Consider the following 26,833-nt stretch of genomic DNA (forward strand, 5'->3'; position numbering starts at 1 on the left):
TGACACACTGAAGGAAACACACAAATGAGCTGACATACTACAGTGAAGTATATGAAGTGTGTGGAATGTTGTGGAAGTACAAAGGAGGGTGCTTAACTGGACTTCTGGAGTAAGAGGAAGCTTCTTAGAGGAGACTAAACTGAGACAGGAAGGATAAGGTAGGGTTCTCCCAGGTGCAGTAAGGAGAGGGGAAGAATGTTCCAGAAGGAAGTGAAAGCATGTGCGAAGATTTAGAGTTGAGAGAGCAAGGCCTCTCTGCTGCACTGGAAGAAGTTGTGAATGGCTGGAGCCTAGCGTGCAGGTGGTGGGACATGGTGAGAGATGGGCAGGAAAGGTGAGGGGGCCTTTGCAAGGGACATTGGCCTTTACAGTTTGCCCTTTACTGCGAGAACAGCAGGGAGACCCTTAGGGTTTTCTTTTTGACATTTTATGAAAATTCCAAACATACGGAAAAGTTGAAGGAATTTTACAGTTAATATTCATATACTCAAACCCAGATTCTTCCGTTAACATTTAACTATTTTTGCCTTGTCATATGTGTCTCACCATGCAACTATGAAAAAAAATGCATTTCAAAGTAAATTGCAGATGTTGGTATATTTTCCTTTAAATACTTCAGCATGAATATCGTTAACTAGAATCCCTTTCAGGGTCTTAAGAGGGAGAGTGGCATGATTGTTTCAGGAAGATCACTCAGCTGCAGGGTGCGGAATGGATTAGAGCGTGGTATGAACTTGGTGAATGTTCAGTTTTGAGTGGAATGTTTATATAGTGAGAGAAGAGAACTGGGAGGCCGATGGGTTAAGACAGAGAGAAAAAGCAGTCTAACAAATAATGTGGTTGAAAGATGTGTATAACCCTAGAACAAGACTATATCTTTGCAAATACCTCAGATGAGATTTCTGGAAATAGTAGGTAACAAATGAGATTTTGTTTACAGAGTATGTCTTCATTGGCCTTTTCAGACCTTTTAGGAAATCTATTTTCAGATGTCTGCATTCGCCATCAAGACAGATCATGTCAGAGTTCATTTAGGTGTAAAAAAAAAAAAAAAGTGACAGCAACAGAAAATGGTCATTATAATTGAGGCTTAAGACTTATTTTAAAATGTGTAGAATATGAATGTTTAATTTTCAACCAACTGTAACTTCCAAATGTCATTAAAGTTGAAGACGGGAGAAATTTTGTTCCCAGAAAGACTTTGTTTCGGCAAGCAAAGTGCGTCTTCAAACATCTTGAGAATCTTCTTTGTTAGTTAGGTTTAGAATATTCTTGAGAATAAGATATTCTTCTGTTTTTCTTCCCTCATTGTATTTTCTTCTGAGGACAAAGGGGAGTTGCACTCTTGAGAAGGTTGACTTGGATTCTCTTGGGAGGTTTGGATTACTGTCACCATGTTCCCACAGTCTTTGTGACTGTGGCCTGGCCTCAGTTTCCTCATCTCTAAGTAGAGAGGATGTCGTTAGAGTTCCTTATAACCCATGTGTGTTCATGAAATGTTCTTTATTCTCATTGTGAACACTTGTAATTTGTTACCAGAAATGAGAAATTTCAAATCACAGAATGGGAGGAAAAAAATCTCTAACTACCATATTTACCGTTTAAAAATCTCTAACTACCATATTTACCGTATTCCATTTATTTGACAGTATACTCTTTTTTTCCAAATTTAATGTTGTAAAATTTTTCTTAAAATGGGTCCCCAAGGTTTAAAATTCCAGGAGAGAAGAAAATACTAGTATGGTAAAACAAACTTCATTCCCAATCCTTAGAGGTAGAATCAGGAGAATGGGAACATAACCATCCGTCATCACTCAGAGGCTGCCCACAGAGAGGAATGCATTAAATCATTTTTCTTTTTCTGCTGAAAATAAGTGACCCCTGGAAGCAGGAATGTCTTATTCTTTTGTCATAATACAAAAATAATAAGCAGTATGTTTAATAGTCTTCTAAAGATTTAATTACTGTTTATTTGTTGTATATTGGAAAGAGGGTGCTTTGGAGTTCAATTCATGTGAATTCAGATCCTGGCCTTGTCATTTCCTACCTGTTTGAGACTTTGGATAAGATACTTTAACAATTCTGAGCCCCAGGTATCCTCAAATGGGAGGTAATCATCATTCCGCTAGAGTTGTGGTAGTGTTGGAATTACTGCTGGTTAAATGCATATGGTAGGCACTGTGCGTTTGCTGCTACTGCTGCTTCCATAGAGATGGAAGCAGAAGCCACTGATGGTTCTGTTTGACTAGGCTGTGGGCAAAGGGAGGTAAATTACAGTCCTTTAATTTTTCTTATATAGAAGCACATTGATGGACTTGAAATTTCATCCCTTTTCTGTCCTGACTTCTGAGGCTTTTGCAGTGATGCACACTAAAGTTTAAAAACCCTCCCGGGACTTCCCTAGCAGTCCAGTGCTTAAGACTCCGTGCTGGGACTTCCCTGGTGGCACAGTGGTTAAGAACCCGCCTGCCAGTACAGGGCACACGGGTTCGAGCCCTGGTCTGGAAAGATCCCACATGCCGCGGAGCAGCTAAACCCATGTGCCACAACTTCTAAGCCTGCACTCTAGAGCCCACGAGCCACAACTACTGAGCCCACATGCCACAACTACTGAAGCCTGCACGCCTAGAGCCCATGCTCCACAACAAGAGAAGCCCGTGCGCTGCAATGAAGAATGGCCCCCGCTCACCGCAACTAGAGAAAGCCCAAGTGCAGCAACAAAGGACCAATGCAGCCAAAAATAAATAAATAGAATAAATAAATTTATTAAAAAAAAAAAAAAAGACTCCATGCTTCCACTGCAGGGGGCATGGGTTTGACCCCTGATCGGGGAACTAAGATCCCATATGCCGCAGGGCACGGCCAAAAAAAAAAAAAGAAGAACTCTCCCTAAGTGGGTAAGGGGACAGAATTTGTATTTGTTCATTCAGGGATTTGTGAAACTTGTATTAATATCTTGGCATATTTTTTTGTTGTTTGAGACAGTCTTATCAGTGGCTACTGTGTAGGAGGATTAGGAATATACTTTTCACTATGAAGAGTTAATAGGCACTGGAGATGCAGCAGTTATCAAAACACAAAAATGCCTGTTCCTCTGGAGTTTTGGGGGGTAGGGAGTGACTAAGCAAAAAAAAGAAAAAGCCATATTATGTTAGTAAGTTCAATGGAGAAAAAACAAGAAGCAGTAGGGGTGTTGGGAGGTTGTGATTTTATTGATCGATTGAGGTTGTGATTTTAAATGAGGTGGTTAGGGACAACAGCCTACCTGAGGAAGTGATATTTGAGGGAAGTTACGAAGAAGCTTAGGTAACACATAGAAGAGTATGTTCTAAATAGAGGGAACAGTGGATAAGGGCCTTGATGTGGGACCCTTTTATTAATTATGTAAGTGAGTGTTTGGGGGGAAAAATGCAAGATAATGATATTAATACTTCTGTGCATATTGAAATGTGAGTTATTTATGGGACATCCAAATAATGATGACCAGTAAGTAGTTCAGGAGAGACTGAGGCTGGAAGGAAGTCTGTGAGTCACCAGATTATAGGTGGTATTGAAGTCTTGTGTGGAGATTCCCCTAGAATTATATGTAGAGCGAGAAGAATAGAGGTCTGAAGAAGGAACCCTGGGAGACACAAATGTTGCGGAGGGCGGGGTGGAAGCTTGCAAGGAAGACTTAGGACCAACCACCTAAAGGTAAGTGGTAGAACAGGAGGGGTGGCGCTACTGTAGCTGTGGCAAGGGAGGGTCTTCTCTGCCCTCTGTGTTTCCCTTAACCTTTCTGCCAGCTCCCAGCCAAATCAGCCTTTGAGTCCAGCTGTCCCACCACACCACTAATACTTTAGTTCAGACCTACCTCATTTCTTGCTAGGACTCCAGTAATTGTCTATTATCTAGTCTCCTTACTCCCAAGCCTACCCTTGTCAGTCACTCTTCCACACCTCTGTGATAGCAATCTTTCTAAAATACCTAAATACTGCCAGTGACTCTTCAGGATAAAGCCTAACCATCTCAGCCTGGCATAGGATGCCCTTCGTGATCTGGCATTCCCTTTTTATTCTCACTTTCTGGCTCCTTTTCCCCCTTACATTCTAAATTTCATGCATTCAAATTATTTGTCCCTTCTAGAAGGACATTTCTTTGTCTCCAGGCCTCTGTATATGCTTTCCTATTTCCTGGAATGACTAACTCTCTGTGGTTCATTAACACTACAAGATCTGGCTGAAGTGTTACTTTCTGTGTAAAGCCCTTTTTGACTTCCAAGCAAATCCAGGATCTTCCCTTTGGTCTGGTTTCCTGCTTGTTGCACATCTCTAGTGCAGTCCTAATGACAGTATCTTGAAATTGTCTTCTGTTTGTTTTCCCTCTCCAATTTATGAGCTCCTAGGACAGCAACTCTGACCTGTGGATCTTTGTAATCCTAGTGCTTGGCTTAGTGTAGTAAACGTCTAAGTGACGTCTAAACGTCTAAGTTCTCAAAGTGTGGTCTTTGGACCAGCTGCATCAGCAACACCGGAAACTTGTTAGAAATGCAGATGCGTGGGCCCCACCCCAGACTTACTGACTCAGAAAGCCAGGAGGTGAGGCCCAGCAGTGTGTTTTAACAAGTCCCCCAGGTTATCCTGATGCATTTTTGAGAACCATTAGTCCAGTGAAATGAATGATGGTCAGTATTCACTGGGGAGGAATAAACTCTGGTCTCATGATAAGTGGGGGTGGCCCCTTCCACTTGCAGTCAGACTTTAGAAAAAGGCAGCAGCCACACTGTGCTGATGGCTGCAAGAACTTAGAGTGGTGGGCGTGTGCAGCTACGATTGACAATATTTTTGATACCATGAATTCGGGCTCAAAATCTATTCTGAACCTGTTGACTTAAACCTTTAAAGTTAGATAAAACTAAAAGGAAGACACGAACTTATTACTTAAGGAATCACTCATAATCTTACCATCAGAGATAACCAAGTTATCGGTGATTATTTCTAACGGATATTATTATGGTTTTATTCTTTTTGCTTATGCTTAAGATTATCTACGAGTATATATATTTTTCAGAAACTTTTGTATATAAAATACGTATTTGAAATATTAAAAAGAAGTTGAAACAGACTCAAATTTTTGACCCTTTTAAAGATACGTTGGGACTTCCCTGTTGGTGCAGTGGTTAAGAATCTGCCTGCCGATGCAGGGGACATGGGTTCGATCCCTGGTCCGGGAAGATCCCACATGCTGCGGAGCAACTAAGCCTGTGCACTACAACTGCTGAGCCCACGCGCCACAACTACTGAAGCCTGCGCACCTAGAGCCCGTGCTCCACAACAAGAGAAGCCACCGCAATGAGAAGCCTACGCACCACAACGAAGAGCAGCCCCTGCTGGCTGCAACTAGAGAAAGCCCACGCGCAGCAACGAAGACCCAGTGCAGCCAAAAATGAATAAATAAATAAATAAAAATAAATTAAAAAAAATAAAGATACTTTTTCACTTTTTTAACATCTAAAGTGGGAATTAAAGAGATAAATGCTGGCTCATATTAAGTGAAGTTTTGTCTGACTAATTACTGCATATTTTTATGGATCTCTATATATTATACTTCGAAAATTCTTAGTGAACATCGTATTGTTGATTTAAGCTTCTATGATAAGTCTGGGCACTAAGTGTTTGCTTATAATACATAACACTGTTTCTGTGGGGTAATAAGTTGTTCAATTGGTGTCATTTTAACTTAGAAGACTCCTTTCAGGAAAGTAGCCTGTCATAAGAGAAATCTTGATCCTTTCAAGTTATAGAACAGACTCAGACTCTTTTTTTTTTTTTAAGTTAGTAAACTTAATTTTTTTAGAGTGGTTTTATGTTCACAGCAAAATCGAGTGGGAAGTATAGACAGTTTCCAGATACCACCTGTCTCCATATATGCACAGCCTCCCCCACTATTGACATCCCACACGGTGTTACATTTATTACAGTCAGTGTACCAACATTGACACAGCCTTATCACCCAAAGTCCATAGTTTACACGAGGGTCTGTTTTTGGTGTACATCAGATGGGTTTTGACAAATGTCTAATGACTTGTATTTACCATTATAGTACCATACAGTATAGTTTCACTGTCTTAAAAATCCTCTGCTCTGGGCTTCCCTGGTGGCACAGTGGTTAAGAATCCGCCTGCCAATGCAGGGGACATGGGTTTGATCACTGGTCCGGGAAGATCTCACAGGCCGCGGAGCAAATAAGCCCATGTGCCACAACTACTGAGCCTGCGCTCTGGAGCCCTTGAGCCACAACTACTGAAGCCTGCGTGCCTAGAGCCCATGCTCTGCAACAAGAGAAGCCACTACAATGAGAAGCCCGCGCACCACAATGAAGAGTAGCCCCCACTCACCGCAACTAGAGAAAGCCCATGTGCAGCAATGAAGACCCAACACAGCCAAAAAAAAAGAAAAAATCCCTGTGCTCTTTCCTGTTTAAACACTCTTTAAAAGGAAGTTTTCATAGGTCTCACACGGTGATTTAGGTTATTTTTATTATGTCTAATGCTCATGCCTACTGAGGTGACTAGATATAAATTCTTTAAATTTTTTATAGTTCTTGAACTATAAAAACAAATTATAAATTAAATGCCATAAAAACTATGGAACTGATAAAATTCAGATTAGTAATCAATATAACAAATGATGTTTTGCTGAAATTAAATGAGTTTAATAGTAGACAGAAGTATTTATGGGGGGCATCCCTGGTGGTGCAGTGGTTAAGAATCTGCCTGCCAATGCAGGGGACATGGGTTCGAGCCCTGGTCCAGGAAGATCCCACATGCTGTGGAGCAGCTAAGCCCATGCGGCCACAACTACTGAGCCTGTGCTCTAGAGCCCGTGAGTCACAACTACTGAGCCCGTGAGCCACAACTACTGAGCCCACATGCCACAGCTACTGAAGCCCACACGCCAGAGCCCGTGCTCCACAACAAGAGAAGCCACCACGGTGAGAAGCCCGTGCACCACAACGAAGAGTAGCCCCCACTCCATCAAATTACCCTTTTGGTTGAAGCTAGTTCCAGTTGAGTTTTCTCTTGGTACACTAGAAAGCATTCTTAAATAGTCCATATTATAATTTTAAAGATTTGTCCTTTTTTACAGGTGAAGATGGAGCTGGAAAAACAAGCTTAATAAGAAAAATTCAGGGAATAGAGGAGTACAAGAAAGGAAGAGGATTGGAATATTTGTACTTAAATGTTCATGATGAAGACAGGGATGGTGAGTGTCGTTTATTTGTAATGTAAGTTTACTGAAGTCTTTCCAAGTTGCACTGCTGTTCATATTAATATTAGTCTTTGACTTTTCTTAGCGTGTCGTTTTTTACTAGGAGACCTACTGTGTCATGCCAGTCAGTAAATAGTTATGTTAGGGCATACTTTTATTGGTTTGAGATTGGGTGGTATTTTTAAATGTCTTAAGGTATTGGTGTGCAGACTTCAGCTTTCTTGCTAACCTTGAAGAATCTCAACTTTTCAGTTCATTTTCCCTCCGATAGTGAAATAATAGTATCCTATGATTGTTTTGCCCTCTTTTTACCATCGTCTCATTTTTCGACATGAAAGTGTCATTTACTCCCCAGCTTTTCTTATCTGATCAGCCATTTTTTTCTTCTATAGATCACTTGCCTTCTCATTTTCGTATATAATAACTTGAATATGCATGGCTCTATCTGCTGATGGTAAGAATAGAAACATGTTACTCAGTCTGTGGTTTGGGATTGAGAAATATGAAGTAGAGGATGCTGATTTTCTGTGTTGGCAGTTAAATCATTTTCTTGAGTATTCATTAGCACTTTACTGAATTGGTAGATGTAACCCAAGTAGGTGAACCTTGCCAAAGGAGACATCTCCTGTGGAGATGCCTTAAAATACCAAGTAGTATTGTTAGTTGGCTGATGAAATGACTTTATCCTGTTGCCTTGGTAACTTTCTTTTGTCTGTTGTAGATCAAACAAGATGTAATGTATGGATCTTGGATGGAGACCCGTATCACAAAGGCCTCCTTAAATTTTCACTGGATGCCATTTCTCTGAAGGACACTCTAGTTATGTTGGTTGTTGATATGTCAAAGCCTTGGACTGCTTTGGATTCTTTACAGAAATGGGCAAGTGTTGTTAGAGAACACATTGACAAATTGAAAATTCCTCCTGAAGAAATGAAAGAAATGGAACAAAAGTGTGAGTAGTCTAGAAAATATAGATTTCAAAGACAAAATGTCCTAGCTGACTATCAGAATTGTTAGGAACTTTTGACTTTGAATAAGGTTTAATGAAGGAAACTCAATGAGAGTACTGCTTTTGAAATTCAGTTTGAATGATGTGCTGTTTTAATATAGTTTTACATTGGAAACATATACATAATGGCAGACTCTTTAGTAGAGGCGCCTCTTCTTCTTTGCCAAAAGGCCGTATGTGTTCATTTTGGAAAGCGGGTTTTCAGGATAAAAAAATTTGAATCTTTCTTCAGCTGCTCATTTTCAGTAGTCTCGTTTCTTGATAAGTAGAACAATCTTTACTAACCTTGTCAAATGAAGTATGTCCATAACGATGTTGAGTAACAACATAAATATAAAGATGTTAAGCTGGTTTTATGATTTACAAAGTACATAATATATTTTGTACATGCCCATGTAAGTTGGAAATTTTCATGGAAATCATGAAAATGATACGGGTCATTTCTTTTTTTTTTTTTTTTTTTTTTGCGGTTCGCGGGCCTCTCATTGCTGTGTCCTCTCGATACGGGTCATTTCTAACAAGTTGTAAGCCACTTGTCATAGTTCTTAATTTCACTGAGAGCTCTTCATGTGTCAGTGTTGCACTTTGCTTAAGAAAATGTACGGGGACTTCCCTGGTGGCGCAGTGGTTGGGAGTCCGCCTGCCAATGCAGGGGACACGGGTTTGTGCCCCGGTCTGGGAGGATCCCACATGCCGCAGAGCGGCTGGGCCCGTGAGCCATGGCCGCTGGGCCTGCGCGTCCGGAGCCTATGCTCCACGACGGGAGGAGCCGCAGCAGTGAGAGGCCGCAAAAAAAAAAAAAAAAAAAAAAAAGATATGCTGCTGTTCTTTGCTATTATTAGCCGATAACTTTTAGGGGAAATTTGACAGCTTACTGGAATTTATATGCACGGAAACAGTAAAAACTTAAGAGAATGTATGTCCTAAATTATTGAAAAGGATGTCTAACTGCTTTTAATCTATACCTTTTTTTCCTTGTTGGCCATTACCTCTGGGGCTTTTTTACCCCCTCTCCAAGTTTATGCTATAGTAGTCAGTGGTTTTCAGTGTGTGGTCCTAAGACCAGCAGCATCAGTATCAGTACAGTTGAGAGCTTGTCAGAAATACACATTCTCAGGCCCTTTCCCAGACTGCTGAATCAGAAACTTCTGGTGCATGCTAAAACTTGAGAACCAGTTATATTTCAGCCTCTGATTTGAAGGGTGATAGCTACCAGAGCTGCTAAAGGTATACGTATGCCCCTCTGTTCCTGGTGAAATCATGCTCAACTGTTCAAGATTCCCTCTTCCTGACCCCATGTAAGTTTAGGACAGTTTTCCTTCTTTGTGGCTCTCTATATATAATATTCCCACATACATATACTGTTTTAATCCTGTGCTGTGGATAATTTGTTTCCAAATTTGTTGTTTTGCCTTTAAACATGAAAATCAGTTGTATGGAAATCACTGTGTGTGTCACTGGTCCCTTAAGAATTCCTTGAAGAGTAATTACTAAATTAAAGTATACATTGTTAACGCTCTTGGTATATTCACATTAACTTTTTTTTTATTCAAACAGAAAATCACAAAAATGATAATCATCCTCATCAGTTCACTCAGTCCCATGTAATTAATTTTTTTATCTTAATCTTTTGTTAGCACTTTTATGAATTCATCCGTTTTCCATTAGAGTTCTGAAAATGCTCATTCATTCACTTCAGCAGTATAGTCAGTTACCAGAAACCTGTACTTGTCAGAGTCTTTTCCATGAATTCCTTGAAGATGAAACCCTTTTATAGGAACATTTTTGCGAAAGCATCAGAGTACACCTGGAACTCTCTGTAAATGACAAAAGACTTAAAAATGACCATGGTTAAAGATTTGATGAAAGTTCATAATAATGCAATTGACAAGGAAATTTAGTTATTTCTGAGATATACATTTTAAAGTAATAACTAGAATTATGACTTACAACATTATACCAGAACATATAAGATTTTTACAAATTTCATGTAATGTCTGAAACATTTATATTAACATATTTCCATACAAATAACCCAAAGAAAGTTTAGTATTAGTTTCCTTGTTTGTTTGTTTTTTTATACTGCATGTTCTTATTAGTCATCAGTTTTATACACATCAGTGTATACATGTCAATCCCAATCGCCCAATTCAGCACACCATCATCCCCACCCCACCGCAGTTTTCCCCCTTGGTGTCCATACGTTTGTTCTCTACATCTGTGTCTCAACTTCTGCCCTGCAAACCGGTTCATCTGTACCATTTTTCTAGGTTCCACATACAAGCGTTAATATACAATATTTGTTTTTCTCTTTCTGACTTACTTCACTCTGTATGACAGTCTCTAGATCCATCCACGTCTCAACAGATGACTCAATTTCGTTCTTTTTTATGGCTGAGTAATATTCCATTGTATATATGTACCACATCTTCTTTATCCATTCGTCTGTCGATGGGCATTTAGGTTGCTTCCATGACCTGGCTATTGTAAATAGTGCTGCAGTGAACGTTGGGGTGCATGTGTCTTTTTTTTTTTTCTTTCTTCGGTATGCGGGCCTCTCACTGCTGTGGCCTCTCCCATTGCGGAGCACAGGCTCCGGACGCGCAGGCTCAGCGGCCATGGCTCACAGGCCCAGCCGTTCCACAGCATGTGGGATCTTCCCGGACCGGGGCACGAACCCGTGTCCCCTGCATTGGCAGGCGGACTCTCAACCACTGCGCCACCAGGGAAGCCCGCATGTGTCTTTTTGAATTATGGTTTTCTCTGGGTATATGCCCAGTAGTGGGATTGATGGATCATATGGTAATTCTGCTTTTAGTTTTTTAAGGAACCTCCATACTGTTCTCCATAGTAGCTGTATCAGTTACATTTCCCACCAACAGTGCAAGAGGGTTCCCTTTTCTCCACACCCTCTCCAGCATTTGTTGTTTGTAGATTTTCTGATGATGCCCATTCTAACTGGTGTGAGGTGATACCTCAGTGTAGTTTTGATTTGCATTTCTCTAATAATTAGTGATGTTGAGCAGCTTTTCATGTGCTTCTTGGCCATCTGTATGTCTTCTTAGGAGAAATGCCTATTTAGGTCTTCTGCCTATTTTTGGATTGGGTTGTTTGTTTTTTTAATATTGAGCTGCATGAGCTGTTTATATATTTTGGAGATTAATCCTTTGTCCATTGATTCGTTTGCGAATATTTTCTCCCATTCTGAGGGTTGTCTTTTCATCTTGTTTATGGTTTCCTTTGCTGTGCAAAAGCTTTTAAGTTTCATTAGGTTCCATTTGTTTATTTTTGTTTTTATTTCCATTACTCTAGGAGGTGGATCAATAAAGATCTTGCTGTGATTTATGTCAAAGAGTGTTCTTCCTATGTTTTCCTCTAAGAGTTTTATAGTGTCCGGTCTTACATTTAGGTCTCGAATCCATCTTGAGTTTATTTTTGTGTATGGTGTTAGGGAGTGTTCTAATTTCATTCTTTTACATGTAGCTGTCCAGTTTTCCCAGCACCGCTTACTGAAGAGACTGTCTTTTCTCCATTTTATATCTTTGCCTTCTTTGTCATAGATTAGTTGACCATAGGTGTGTGGATTAATCTCTGGGCTTTCTATCTTGTTCCATTGATCTGTGTTTCTGTTTTTGTGCCAGTACCATATTGTCTTGATTACTGTAGCTTACTGTAGTATAGTAAGCTACTTGCTTGATTACTTCAGACTTACTGTAGTATAGTCTGAAGTCAGGGAGTCTGATTCCTCCAGCTCCGTTTTTTTCCCTCAAGACTGCTTTGGCTATTCGGGGTCTTTTGTGTCTCCATACAAATTTTAAGATGGTTTGTTCTAGTTCCATAAAATATTGCCATCGGTAATTTGATAGGGATTGCATTGAATCTGTAGATTGTTTTGGGTAGTATAGTCATTTTCACAGTATTCTTCCAATCCAAGAACATGGTATATCTCTCCATCTGTTGGTATCATCTTTAATTTCTTTCATCAGTGTCTTATAGTTTTCTGCATACAGGTCTTTTGCTTCCCTAGGTAGGTTTATTCCTAGGTATTTTATTCTTTTTGTTGCAATGGTAAATGGGAGTGTTCCCATAATTTCTCTTTCAGATTTTTCATCATTAGTGTATAGGAATGCAAGAGATTTCTGTTCATTAATTTTGTATCCTGCAACTTTACCAAATTCATTGATTACCTGTAGTAGTTTTCTGGTGGCATTTTTAGGATTCTCTATGTGTAGTATCATGTCATCTGCAAACAGTGACAGTTTTACTTCTTCCTTTCCAATTTATATTCTTTTTATTTCTTTTTCTTTTCTGATTGCCATGGCTAGGACTTCCAAAACTATGTTGAATAATAGTGATGAGAGTGGACATCCTTGTCTCGTTCCTGATCTTAGAGGAAATGCTTTCAGTTTTTCACCATTGAGAATGATGTTGGCTGTGGCTTTGTTGTATATGGCCTTTATTGTATTGAGGTAGGTTCCCTCTATGCCCACTTTCTGGAGAGTTTTTATCATAAATGGGTGTTGAATTTTGTCAAAAGCTTTTTCTGCATCTATTGAGATGATCATACGGGTTTTATTCTTCAGTTTGTTAATATGGTGTATCACATTGATTGATTTGCGTATATTGAAGAATCCTTGCATCTCTGGGATAAATCCCACTTGATCATGGTGTATGATCCTTTTAATGTGTTGTTGGATTCTGTTTGCTAGTATTTTGTTGAGGATTTTTGCATCTATATTCATCAGTGATACTGGTCTGTAATTTTCTTTTTTTGTAGTATCTTTGTCTGGTTTTGGTATCAGGGTGATGGTGGCCTCAAAGAATGAGTTTGAGAGTGTTCCTTCCTCTGCAATTTTTTCGAAGAGTTTGAGAAGGGTGGGTGTTAGCTCTTCTCTAAATGTTTGATAGAATTCACCTGTGAAGCCATCTGGTCCTGGACTTTTGTTTGTTGGAAGATTTTTAATCACAGTTTCAATTTCATTCCTTGTGATTGGTCTGTTCATATTTTCTATTTCTTCCTGGTACAGTCTTGGAAGGTTATACCTTTCTAAGAATTTGTCCATTTCTTCCAGGTTGTCCATTTTATTGGCATAGAGTTGCTGGTAGTAGTCTCTTAGGATGCTTTGTATTTCTGCAGTGTCTGTTGTAACTTCTCCTTTTTCATTTCTAATTTTATTGATCTGAGTCCTCTCCCTCTTTTTCTTGATGAGTCTGACTAATAGTTTATCAATTTTGTTTATCTTCTCAAAGAACCAGCTTTTAGTTTTATTGATCTTTGCTATTGTTTTCTGTTTCTATTTCATTTATTTCTGCTCTGATCTTTATGATTTCTTTCCTTCTGCTAACTTTGGGTTTTGTTTGTTCTTCTTTCTCTAGTTCCTTTAGGTGTAAGGTTAGTTTGTTTATTTGAGATTTTTTTTGTTTCTTGAAGTAGGCTTGTATAGCTATAAACTTCCCTCTTAGAACTGCTTTTGCTGCATCCTATAGGTTTTGGATCATCGTGTTTTCAGTGTCATTTGTCTCTAGGTATTTTTTGATTTCCTCTTTGATTTCTTCAGTGATCTCTTGGTTATTTAGTAATGTATTGTTTAGCCTCCATGTGTTTGTGTTTTTTACGTTTTTTTCCCTGTAATTGATTTCTAATCTCATAGCGTTGTGGTCAGAAAAGATGCTTGATATGATTTCAGTTCTCTTAAATTTACTGAGGCTTGATTTGTGACCCAAGATGTGGTCTATCCTGGAGAATGTTCTGTGCGCACTTGAGAAGAAAGTGTAATCTGCTGTTTTTGGATGGAATGTCCTATAAATATCAATTAAATCTATCTGGTCTGTTGTGTCATTTAAAGCTTGTGTTTCCTTATTTATTTTCATTTGGACGATCTGTCCATTGGTGTAAGTGCGGTGTTAAAGTCCCCCACTATTATTGTGTTACTGTCAATTTCCTCTTTTATAGCTGTTAGCAGTTGCCTTATGTATTGAGGTGCTCCTATGTTGGGTGCATATATATTTATAATTGTTATATCTTCTTCTTGGATTGATCCCTTGATCATTATGTAGTGTCCTTCCTTGTCTCTTGTAACATTCTTTATTTTAAAGTCTATTTTATCTGATATGAGTATTGCTAGTCCAGCTTTCTTTTGATTTCCATTTGCATGGAATATCTTTTTCCATCCCCTCACTTTCAGTCTCTATGTGTCCCTAGGTCTGAAGTGGGTCTCTTGTAGACAGCATATAGATGGGTCTTGTTTTTGTATCCATTCAGCAAGCCTGTGTCTTTTGATTGGAGCATTTAATCCATTCACGTTTAAGGTAATTATTGATATGTATGTTCCTATGACCATTTTCTTAATTGTTTTGGGTTTGTTTTTGTAGATCCTTTTCTTCTCTTGTGTTTCCCACTTAGAGAAGTTCCTTTAGCATTTGCTGTAGAGCTGGTTTGGTGGTGCTGAATTCTCTTAGCTTTTGCTTGTCTGTAAAGCTTTTGATTTCTCCATCAAATCTGAATGAGATCCTTGCCAGATAGAGTAATCTTGGTTGTAGGTTCTTCCCTTTCATCACTTTAAGTATATCATGCCACTCCCTTCTGGCTTGTAGAGTTTCTGCTGAGAAATCAGCTGTTAACCTTATGGGAGTTCCCTTGTAGGTTATTTTTCATTTTTCCCTTGCTGCTTTCAGTAATTTTCTTTGTCTTTAATTTTTGCCGATTCCTATGTGTCTTGGCATGTTTCTCCTTGGGTTTATCCTGTATGGGACTCGCTGCGCTTCCTGGACTTGGGTGGCTGTTTCTTTTCCCATGTTAGGGAAGTTTTTGACTATAATCTCTTCAGATATTTTCTCTGGTCCTTTCTCTCTCTCTTCTCCTTCTGGGACCCCTATAATGCAAATATTGTTGCGTTTAATGTTGTCCCAGAGGTCTCTTAGGCTGTCTTCATTTCTTTTCATTCTTTTTCTTTATTCTGTTCTGCAGCAGTGAATTCCACCATTCTGTCTTCCAGGTCACTTATCCGTTCTTCTGCCTCAGTTATCCTGCTATTGGTTCCTTGTGGTGTAGTTTTCAGTTCAGTTATTGTATTGTTAATCTCTGTTTGTTCTTTAATTCTTCCAGGTCTTTGTGAAACATTTCTTGCATCTTCTTGATCTTTGCCTCCATTCTTTTTCCGAGGTCCTGGATCATCTTCACTATCATTATTCTGAATTCTTTTTCTGGAAGGTTGCCTATCTCCACTTCATTTAGTTGTTTTTCTGGGGTTTTATCTTGTTCCTTCATCTCGTACATAGCCCTCTGCCTTTTCATCTTGTCTGTCTTTCTGTGAATGTGATTTTTGTTCCACAGGCTGAAGTATTGTAGTTCTTCTTACTTCTGCTGTCTGCCCTCTGGTGGATGAGGCTATCTAAGTGGCTTGATGGGAGGGACTGGTGGTGGGTAGAGCTGACTCTTGCTCTGGTGGGCAGAGCTCAGTAAAACTTTAATCCACTTGAGTGTTGATGGGTGGGGCTGGGTTCCCTCCCTGTCGGGTTGTTTGGCCCAAGGCAACCGAACACTGGAGCCTACCTGGGCTCTTTGGTGGGGCTAATGCCAGACTCTTGGAGGGCTCCCGCCAAGGAGTCCTTCCCAGAACTTCTGCTGCCAGTGTCCTTGTCCCCACGGTGAGCCACAGCCACCCCCCGCCTCTGCAGGAGACCCTCCAACAGTAGCAGGTAGGTCTGGTTCAGTTTCCCCTGGGGTCACTGCTCCTTCCCCTGGGTCCCGATGCGCACACGACTTTGTGTGTGCCCTCCAAGAGTGGAGTCTCTGTTTCCCCCAGTCCTGTCGAAGTCCTGCCATCAATTCCCACTAGGCTTCAAAGTCTGATTCTCTAGGAATTCCTCCTCCCGTTGCCGGACCCCCAGATTGGGGCTCAGAACCTTCACTCAATGGGTGGACTTCTGTGGTATATGTGTTCTCCAGTCTGTGAGTAACCCACCCAGCAGTTATGGGATTTGATTTTACTGTGATTGCGCCCCTCCTACCGTCTCATTGTGGCTTCTCCTTTGTCTTTGGATGTGGGGTATCTTTTTTGGTGAGTTCCAGTGTCTTCCTGTTGATGATTGTCCAGAAGCTAGTCGTGATTCTCGTGTTCTTGCAAGAGGGAGTGAGAGCACGTCCTTCTACTCCGCCATCTTGGTTCCTCTCCCACATTAACTTTTTTTTTAAGTGAAGGTTTTGGCAATTCTGCAAACGAGTTCTAAAAACTTACTAGTATTGGTAATATCTCCCTAGTTTTTATGGGGGTTATAGGATAAACATGGCTCAAGATTGCACCTAGGTAAAGAGGAGGAGACCTGAATAAAGGGTTTTGAGAAAGGAAGTTAATATTAGAAAGCCATCTGGAACTGTCTTTTAGATTGTGGAAACCTTCCCCCCCCATATTTATTTTTTCTTTTATCCTTTCAGTGTTGTTTGTGAATTAGAGAGGGTAGAGGGACAGAGCTCAATTGTGACTTGCCCACAGTAATTTGCACAGATTGAACCAGGCCTGCAGTGAACCCCACTCTTTGGAGCCACTCAGTGTTTTATTCTGCCTCCTGATAATTAATGTGGGTCCAGAGTTTCTGTACTGTCTTTGAATTGGATTTCTCAAAACCTTTTTGTTTCTTAACACAAGACTAAGTGTGAACTCTAGTAACATATGTATTTAGATGGCAGAAAAGCTACCTGCTGAAATAAAGAGCCATTTCTAAACTATGTATTAAATTATTTACTTTGATTTTCAGTGATTAGAGACTTTCAAGAATATGTAGAGCCAGGAGAAGATTTCCCAGCTTCTCCTCAGAGAAGAAATACAGCATCACAGGAGGACAAAGATGACAGTGTGGTTTTACCTCTGGGTGCAGATACACTGACACAGAACTTGGGCATTCCAGTACTAGTAGTTTGCACAAAGGTTAGTTTGCTTCCTACAGATTCTACTACTGATACTAACCAAGGGTGAACAACTGTTTTATTTTGTAGGCTTCTTTTGGAGTTGACACATTAGTTTTCCTAGGTAACTTTTCTTAATAAGTAGATATAATAGTTTAAAATATTGAATGATATTCACATGTTTGTTTTGTGTACTTAATCATAGTTTTCTTTGAAAGAAAATGTTACTTCAGATATTCTAAAATTTGTGATCAAATTTCATTTTCCTAATTCCAGTTAGACTTCAAATTGTATAGTCAGTTTAGTAGAGATAGTTACAGGTAAGATGAAAACTATCAACTTTATAAAATAAACTATTTTTCCACAGTAAGTTTTATATACTAATATCTTGATATTAGAAAATGTACTTAAAATAAAATAGACTTAATTTTAAAGGTGTATCAATAATCATTATGTAAAGTTGATATGCAGTTATCAAAGGCCTTTTATTTATTTAAGAGATTCTGGAAGGATTACTATTATAAAAATTCTGTTAGGGGCTTCCCTGGTGGCGCAGTGGTTGAGAGTCCACCTGCTGATGCAGGGGACACGGGTTCGTGCCCTGGTCCGGGAGGATCCCACAGGCCGCGGAGCGGCTGGGCCCATGAGTCATGGCCACTGGGCCTGCGCGTCTGGAGCCTGTGCTCCGCAACGGGAGAGGCCACAACAGTGAGAGGCCCGCGTACCACCAAAAAAAAAAAAAAAAAAAAAAAAAATTCTGTTAATGTAGTTCTGTCACTGTATACACTTTATAATACAATCAAATTTCCTTTAAAAAATAATTTATAGTTCATCTTCTCCCCATTTGGTCCTAAGTAGTATGTCTTTACTGTGTAAGCCATGGAATAGTTAAGATAATTACAGAACATATAAACACTTTTGAGATTTAAAATTATTATGTTTTTTGTAATGTAAAATTTTCACATCTAAATGAAGGAGGGTATGGAATTTACTCACCTTTGGAATAAAAATGATAAAAAATGTAAATATAGCTTAAGTTTTACTTTAAAAACTACAAAAATTATCAATAACAAAGGAATGTGGGGGAGCATTTAAAATAATTAAGTCAAAGTCTATTGTCTGCTTTTCAAATGGTGATTCAAGTGTAGTTAATTACTTATATCTTTTGCATAAAACTGTGCTTAAACTCTTACAATAGAATCCTTTTGTCTGCGGTTTGTTTGGGTTTTATTTTGTTTGGCAAAGAGCTGTTTATTGGCAGATATTTTCCTGTTTTTACACCACAACTTGCCTTATAAAAAGCTCTTTATTTTCCAAAGAAAAAATGTCAAGCTTTAAGGGGACCCGAATCAGTATCAAATGAGTCATAGATTCATAAAATTTTCAAGCCAAAAGAGATCATCTACAGTATTTCACAGAATCTAAGATACCGTCAGTTCTGCTTCAGTTTAAGAGCTTTTAAAGTGTGAGGGGGGATGGGGGAATGTGTGTCTCAGGATAGATGAAGAATGGTAGTTCAACTCAGTTTAAAGATGCTTGAAATTGAGACTCAAGAGAGACTAGGTTTTTTGCCAGATCCTCATATTTCAGTTAAAAATGTTTTAAAAAGTTTACTAAACTATCATGCTTCACCAAAAATGTCATAAGTCAACAGTATAATAATTATAAGTATCTTTAATAATTTGAAATAATTACTCTCAGTGTTCTATATAACATGGACAGTATGTGTTTTTTCATGTTATATAAGGAGACTGTTCTATGTTGTATATATGCATAACAAAAAATTACATATCAAAAAAATGACATCAAATTTGCCCCCAAACTAATATTAGGTATGATGGACATTGTTTATTTTTAGATTTCATAACCTTCAATTCTCAAAAGTTTTGATGAAGTTATTTGGATATCATGATGTTTGAACATGCCTTAATTTTTTTCCTAACATTTTTTTTGTAGCAAGCAGAATTCAGAATTGTTTCATTGATTGTACAGGTGACATTTCAGAAATAGCCTGTAATTCCCCTTTTTTGCTGTTGGTGAAATTGAAGTGAGAGTGAATAAAAGCGCCAGAAAAGAAATAAAAGTCAATTAAGAGCTATCAAATAAGCAGAGGAACAAAGGGAAAATAGTGAGAGGTGCAGACTCCCTGGATATACAGAGTGTTTTATAGAACTAGAATAGATTTTAGATCTTAAAAACTTTGTTCTAGGACATAAGTCGTTGAGTTAGCAAGTATGACCGCCCACTATAAGCTTGTCCTGATATTCTTTATTCCTTTATGTACTAAAACTTTCTCTTTGGTGTTCTCATCACATTCAATATATCATAGAAATCAGTGCTTTTTAAAGAAATAAAAGTATTCATTAGTCTTAAGACTCCAACTAAAAGTCTCTAGACATATAGGAGTAATTAATATTCTAGGTTCTACTGATCAGTCACTGTATCAGAGTGGTAGTTTTGTGATATTCCCTCACCCAACATTGAACTGTTTAAATCATTATATTATTATTTAAAGTTAATATTGTTTTTTAAATTATTTTAACTCAGTGTGATGCCATTAGTGTGTTGGAGAAAGAACATGACTACAGAGATGAGCATTTCGATTTTATTCAGTCTCATATCCGGAAGTTTTGTTTACAGTGTATCCTTTTAATACATTGATTGGTGCAGTGTTCCTTAGCTGTTTGTTTGTTTGTTTAAGTAAAGGAATAAATTGATGACTTCAGAAATTCCATAAACTTTTTTCCTCCTGCCTCTGGTTGGAAATTTCAATTCCCAAATCATTTATATCTAGGTATTTTGAGATATAAAAGCAAGTATTGAAATATGTAACTTTGATTTGCTGTTTTTAAAATACTGTGATTAAGAAAAATAATCAGACTTATGTAGAAAATTCTAATAAGTTGTCATTGAAAACATTCTCGCTGAAAACTGGTATTCATTTCTTGGGGGTGGGTGGTAGGGAAAGATCAATATTTGGGTTTGTGTGTTCTTGTTTTTAATTTGTTTAGTATGTTATCTCCACTATAGTCTAATGCAGTGGTTTTTAAATCTGGCTGTGCCCATCTAAGACTTACTGAATTGGAACATTCCAAGGGGAGGCTGGAGAATCTATGCTGAATTTTAAAAAAGCTTTCTGGGTAATTTTGATGATCACAAGGTTAGAAAACCTAGCATAAGGAATCTTGTGTAGTCTAGGTTGCAAGGATTATATGAGCCAGTGAATAACATTTACAACTAAACAAAGGATAAAATGAGTGAATGCTTTTAAGAGAATTTCGTGTTGAAAACTTCAAACAGCTTGAAAGCACCGAAGAGAGAGGTGTTCTCACTTGCCCCCTTGGATCAGATGTTTTGCAGTTACATTCACCAATCAAAGCTTTTGGGTCTGAAAAGTGAAGAAATGATAGATAGTAGGAGTAGACAGGAATAAGTAATGTACACGTTTATAGTATCTGTAGTTTTTCATCATCATTAATGGACGTTTAACTTAAGGACCACGAGGCAAGAACCTCGTTGAATGATGAATAAGATCACGACACTGGGAGTTTCCCTTTTCCCTTTTTCCTTCAGTACTTTGTCCTCCATGGCACTTTCTCTTCTCATGTCACATAATGGTTAGTTGGATTGAATTAAAGGGCATTTGTCTGCAAAAGAAAACAAAAAGAAGTAATTGAAGTAGGTGTTGATAGCCTTTTTTGTTATCGTTGCAGATTAGAAAATTTGAGAACAGTCTCTTTAAACATTTATTTAAAGCTACACTTGGAAATGTACATATAGAGATGTAATCAGGAAGGAGACTGTCCACTACAATAATTACAGACCTTTAGTAGAGCTGGTTGATTTTAAAAGAATACAAAACAACAAATCACTTCAAGATAGTGAGAGGGGGGCTGCCCTGGTGGCGCAGTGGTTAAGAATCCGCCTGCCAGTGCAGGGGACACGGGTTTGAGCCCTGGTCCGGGAAGATCCCCACATGCTGCAGGGCAACTAAGCCCATGTGCCACAGCTACTGAGCCTGCGCTCTAGAGCCCATGAGCCACAACTACTGAAGCCCATGCGCCTAGAGCCCATGTTCTGCAACAAGAGAGGCCAATGCAATGAGAAGCCTGTGCACTGCAACGAAGAGTAGCCCCCTGGCTCACTGCAACTAGAGAAAGCCCATATGCAACAACGAAGACCCAACACAGCCAAAAAAATAAAAAATAAAAAAGATAGAGGTGTGTGTGTGTGTGTCAGTGAGGACAATTCAAAATCATCTTTATTTTAAAAACTAAAAAATTTTAATTGCATTGCAAATTTTCCAGCTGTGTAAATCTTCCAAATTATAAATTGGCTCTTGTGAGAAAGATCGTTCATGAAAAGTTCACACAATTAAGCATTTACTTAAGATTATGATGTTTGTTTCTACCAAATTAAGTATTATGACAAGTAGTATTTAGCCAATACCATTTTAAGGTTCATAAGCCTTGGTTTGTGTCCTAGAAAATACAAGTATCCTAGTTCAGAAGTTAGACCATTGTCAGCATTTCCTCTTGGCCTGAGTCATCATCTCTCTTGAGACCCAATGGCTAGTGCTAGCGTTTTGGTCATGAAGTCTACTTTTGCCTTTGATTGTTCCTGAAAGCTTCCTGATGGTTCTTGATGGTTCATCTTCTCTGTTCAGTAAATCTCCTGAGCTTTCTCCCCAAAGTCCTAATTCCTGGACTAGTAAAAACTGTAAGAGCCACTAGTGCAAACCACTTTTGTTGAAAAGGCAAAACAGTTTTTGATAAATAATATCCCTCCTTCATGAAGTTTAGGAAGGTTAAAGACAAAAATAAATTGCCTCTTCATATGCTTTAAATGTAGAGGTAGTAGTGGTGTCAGTTATTAAATTTACCTTTACTTTCTTGGCTAATGAGAGTTTTGCCCTCCTAAGTTAAATCAATTATGTAGAGATAGTTTTATTTGCATTTTAGCCTGTATATAAGTATTTTATAGTTTTGAAAGTCTTGATTACCATGTAATTATACCTTTGGAAATTATTTTTGAAACTAATATGCATAAATGCTAAGCTGAGAACACAAAATTTTATGGTACCTGTTGATGGAGTTTGTCCAAAAATTTCTTTAACAGTGTTCATTCAGATGGTGCAGCACTTATTTACACTTCAGTAAAAGAAAACAAAAATATAGATTTAGTATATAAATACATTGTTCAGAAACTCTATGGATTTCCCTATAAGATTCCTGCTATTGTTGTGGAAAAAGATGCAGTATTTATGTAAGTATACTCTTAAATGTATTGTTTTATCATGTGTTGTTGCTCCAGTTCGATGGTGCATCATCATCTCATTTTCATTTGAAGTGAGACTAGTAGACTTTTCCATGATGAGTAGGTGAGAATCTGTTCCTAGATTGTTTTATTTATAACCTGCCTTGATTTATTTATCTTTGCCTTTTAGTTTTACTGCTGGCCTGAACCCTTTTGAAAGGCTTGCTATTATAACTAAACTATCTATTGGGTGCATATATCAATGTATCTACTCTCTAATTGGTTATGATACATAAAGGACCCAATGTATAATCTAGACATGCTTTGAAAAGTTATCTGAATAAATTGGGAGGTAAAAATAATTACCACGTTCTCCCCAAAAAACCTGTAATGACAGTTTTAAAATCAGGAAGATTGATAATAATTTTAAGTAGAAATTAGTAAACTTGAGCATTATAATAAAACTGATTAATTTTCGATAATTGGTCAAATTTAACTTCATAAAAATATTCCCCTTAATATGATCATGGATTGAATGAAAGAATGACTATATAAATGCTTGAGAATTTGTCATGTGCATTTCTTTCTAGTCCAGCAGGATGGGATAATGATAAGAAGATAGGAATATTACATGAAAATTTTCAAATGTTAAAAGCAGAAGATAATTTTGAAGACATCATAACTAAACCACCTGTCCGAAAGGTAACAGTTTTAGTGTATAGTCTCAATATTTAGGCTTTTAAACTGAAGGGGAAGTTCATAATTTTAAGATTGTAGGTAGAAAGGTAAGGGGGTCCTTTTCTATCAAGTTGTGAACTTTACAACCTAGAGCTCAACCAAAAGCCAAGAACACCTTGTTAGAATAATTGTACTGGCTTCTGTCTGTCTAGGCAGATCTTGCATCTTCATGGTCATTAGTTATTCATACTAGCCCACAGCTGTCCAGGGGCTGCCAGGTTCCTAGATTTAATTTTAGTCTTTACTGTTACATGTCATTCTTATAACTATTAAATATCATTTCAGAAGTTATTCTTCTTTTATATATCTTGATTTTGCTTAGCAGTATATGGTGTTTTATGGTTAGATAGTATAGATGCTTATGAAAAGTTGTATAAAAATGAGTGTTTGCATGTAGTACTTCTCACTGGCTAATTTGAACATGTTTCGGGAAAAAGTAATTTTGATTTAACATATAATCAAGTTCTTAATTAAAAACCCAAATATTTACATTGAGCAGTTAGAAATAAGAAAAGTAACGTCAAATGAAAAATCAGTTAGTGTGTTACTTGGTTTGGATGTCTGTTAAAAGAAATGCACACATCAAAAAAAAAACAAACCCAATTTTTCCCATTCTCCCTTTTACCAGCAAAATTGTGCTTTAAGTTGTCTTTTATTCATTTCGCAAATATTTATTGAGCCACTGTTTAGGCACTAGGTGCTGAATAGGAGGGTGATGCAGTAGTGAATCAGTATATATGCCACCTCTCAAGTGGTGAATCAGTGCTATGGAAATGAAGCCGAGTGAGGGAAGGGTGAGTGAGAGGACCGAGGTGGGGAGGGCTGCAGTTTTAGAAATGATGAGGGCATGTCTCTGATGAGAGGGGAGAATGTTGAAAGCACAGGGAACGGGAAGTGCACATGCCCTGAGGCAGGAGTGTGTGAGGGGGCCAGAGAGGCTGGAAAAGAGCCCCAGAGGGCCAGAGTGGTAGGAGAGAAAGGCCTCATCATTAGGCTGCAGTCAGGACTTTGGATTTCGTGCTGAGTGGGATGGAAAGTGACGGGGGTGGGGGGGCGAGTTTGAGCAGAGGAGTGATATAATCTGACCTAACCTTTCAAAGGATCGCTCTGGCTACTGGGTGGAAAATAGACTATGGCTTGCCTTGTACAGAAATAGGAGGAGCGGGAGACATTTGCAACTCCTTTTTTTCTTATTATTCAGCAGGTATAAGAGGCATTATGTTTTTATTTCAGGGAAACCAGGGACAAGTTGATTTTCACTCAGCTGGGATATTATTGGCCCTTTTAAAACACCTAACTGTTGCTTAGCAGATTTTATAAGCGTGACTGATATGCCTATGGCTCTCAGGTTGTGCTGTCCAATACAGCAGCTACTAGTCACATACAGCTTTTAAATATAAATTAAGTACAACTAAATGAAATTAAAAATTCAGTTTCTCAGTTACAGTAGCCACATTTCAGCTGCTTAGTAGCCACAGGCTAACGTATTGCACAGCACAGATATAGGACATTTGTATTATTGCAGATAGGTATCAGACAACTCTGCTGTAGGGCCTTGGGGAGGGCAGCTCACCCACGTAAATATGGTTTAGGTAATGTTCATATTCTTGGTGTTTTTTAAAAAAATTATTCTAATCTAGAGAGTAAGTTATGAATGACATTAACATAATATATGCAACTTGCTCATTTATGTGTTGCTGATTTCAGTTTGTGCATGAGAAGGAAATTGTGGCCGAAGATGACCAAGTGTTTCTTATGAAGCTACAGGTATGAAATTACATCAGAAACAGACTTAGTATGATTAATGGTTAAACTATTCTTGTACATATTTTCTTTAAAAATACAGCAATACATGCCTGAATATCTAACCTAGAGTTTTTGTGTGTTTTTCAGTCCCTTTTAGCAAAGCAACCACCAACTGCAGCTGGAAGGCCTGTGGTCAGTATTACAGATTTTGACACAATTATTAAAATGCAGTGCATATTGTTTTAGTTCTTTTTTTCTTAATTATATACCTGTCTCAAATGGGTATGCTTTGATATAAACTTGAATTAAGGATTCTCCTGGAATTTGTGAGATTTTAAAAGATAAAACTTCACTCCCGCTTAGAATATTGAAATCATAAATATCTACTTTGCAACATTTGTCCCACATGAGTTACTGTGCCAGACCATTTATATGTGCTATTTTATAAATCCTCACAACAGCCAGATGAGGCAGGTCCCCCATTTTGCTGGTGGGGAAATGGAGGCTTTGGAGGACATCATGGCTTGCCTGAGATTTTACAGCTGGTGGGATGGGGTGCAAGTCCAGATTGGAGTCCAGATCTGACTCCCAAGCTTATACTCATAACCACACCTCATATTCAATATGTTCTTATTTTTCCGTTGAAGGGAAAGTTAGTATTCTAAAATGCAATGGGTCTCTGGTATTCTAATAATGAGGACACAATTGCTAAACACTTCTACCCAGGGCTTGCAGCGTAAAGGGACCAGTAGAAGATATGGGGGACAGTTGCAAAGTAGTTTCTTTTTGTGATAATTTCTGTGAAGTTGGAAGTTTCAGGGTTCTGTAATTATGGCTTTCCTATTTTTACTTAGGATGCCTCGCCAAGAGTCCCAGGAGGCTCCCCTCGAACACCAAACAGATCTGTGTCGTCCAATGTTGCCAGTGTGTCACCCATCCCTGCTGGGTCAAAAAAAATTGATCCAAACATGAAAGGTACATTTCTCTCTTTCTTAGAGAAAGCAACACAATACATTTAACAATAGAAATCTACCTAGAGTCATTCCACCTTTTGCTTTAGCTATTTTCATTTTTATTCGATAGCTTCTAATCTTTGTGTCTGTCAGTACAATCTCATAGTTAATCAGACTGTGAACCATTTTACGGTATAGTCTTAACATATCATCTCTGTGCTGTGAGCTTTATGAAAGCTTTGTGTTATATTTAATCATTCTGCTATGGTAGGTCATTGAAGAAATTCATGTTTTTCCTATAATGGGTTATCTGCAGTTAACATAAAGGAAAAAACTATATGCATTATAGTTATTTCTATAGGAATAATTGCCATAAGTGGGATTAGTAGGTGAGAGTTTGTACCTTTTTATGCCTTTTGGTGATGTTTCTCAAATGAATTCTTCAATTTACATATCACTGAGTGTTGCAGTTTGCCCACAACCTAATCAGCATTCTCTAAGTACTAATAAGAGCTTTTCCCCCTAGTATTTCCTTTCTGTTTGTTTTTTCTTCTGTGAATTGTCTATTGCTATCCTTTGCCCATTAATATCTTAGAACTTCTACTGGTTTTCATATAGCATTGGGTAACTTTTTGTAATACATGAAGCAAATATTTCTCAACAGTTATATTTTTGAAGAACGCCTTTCAAGAGAGAGATATATTTGCATCTAACAATCTGTTTTAAATGCCTTTTGCCTTTTAAAAATAACACTCTAGGGCTTCCCTGGTGGCGCAGTGGTTGAGAGTCCGCCTGCCGATGCAGGGGACACGGGTTCGTGCCCCGGTCTGGGAAGATCCCACATGCCGTGGAGCAGCTGGGCCTGTGAGCCATGGCCCCTGGGCCTGTGTGTCCGGAGCCTGTGCTCCGCAACGGGAGAGGCCACAACAGTGAGAGGCCCGCATACCACAAAAAATAAATTAAAAAAATAAAAATAAAA

General features: G+C 38.4%; 1 protein-coding gene across 1 annotated transcript in view; it reads left to right on the forward strand.

Moving 5' to 3' along the window:
• The window catches only part of DYNC1LI1 (dynein cytoplasmic 1 light intermediate chain 1), a 47,771-nt gene that overhangs the window by 16,472 nt on the left and 4,466 nt on the right, over nt 1–26,833 (forward strand). The window contains exons 3-11 of the mRNA XM_081245277.1: nt 7,128–7,244; nt 7,972–8,202; nt 17,014–17,183; nt 19,709–19,802; nt 22,291–22,426; nt 23,008–23,119; nt 24,863–24,922; nt 25,049–25,093; nt 25,756–25,876. Coding sequence (XP_081101403.1) covers nt 7,128–7,244; nt 7,972–8,202; nt 17,014–17,183; nt 19,709–19,802; nt 22,291–22,426; nt 23,008–23,119; nt 24,863–24,922; nt 25,049–25,093; nt 25,756–25,876 — 1,086 coding nt within the window. The remainder of the gene's footprint in view (nt 1–7,127; nt 7,245–7,971; nt 8,203–17,013; nt 17,184–19,708; nt 19,803–22,290; nt 22,427–23,007; nt 23,120–24,862; nt 24,923–25,048; nt 25,094–25,755; nt 25,877–26,833) is intronic.

The sequence above is a fragment of the Mesoplodon bidens genome (genome assembly GCF_964165515.1).
Source record: "Mesoplodon bidens genome assembly, chromosome: 10".
In the NCBI taxonomy this organism is placed as follows: Eukaryota; Metazoa; Chordata; class Mammalia; order Artiodactyla; family Ziphiidae; genus Mesoplodon; species Mesoplodon bidens.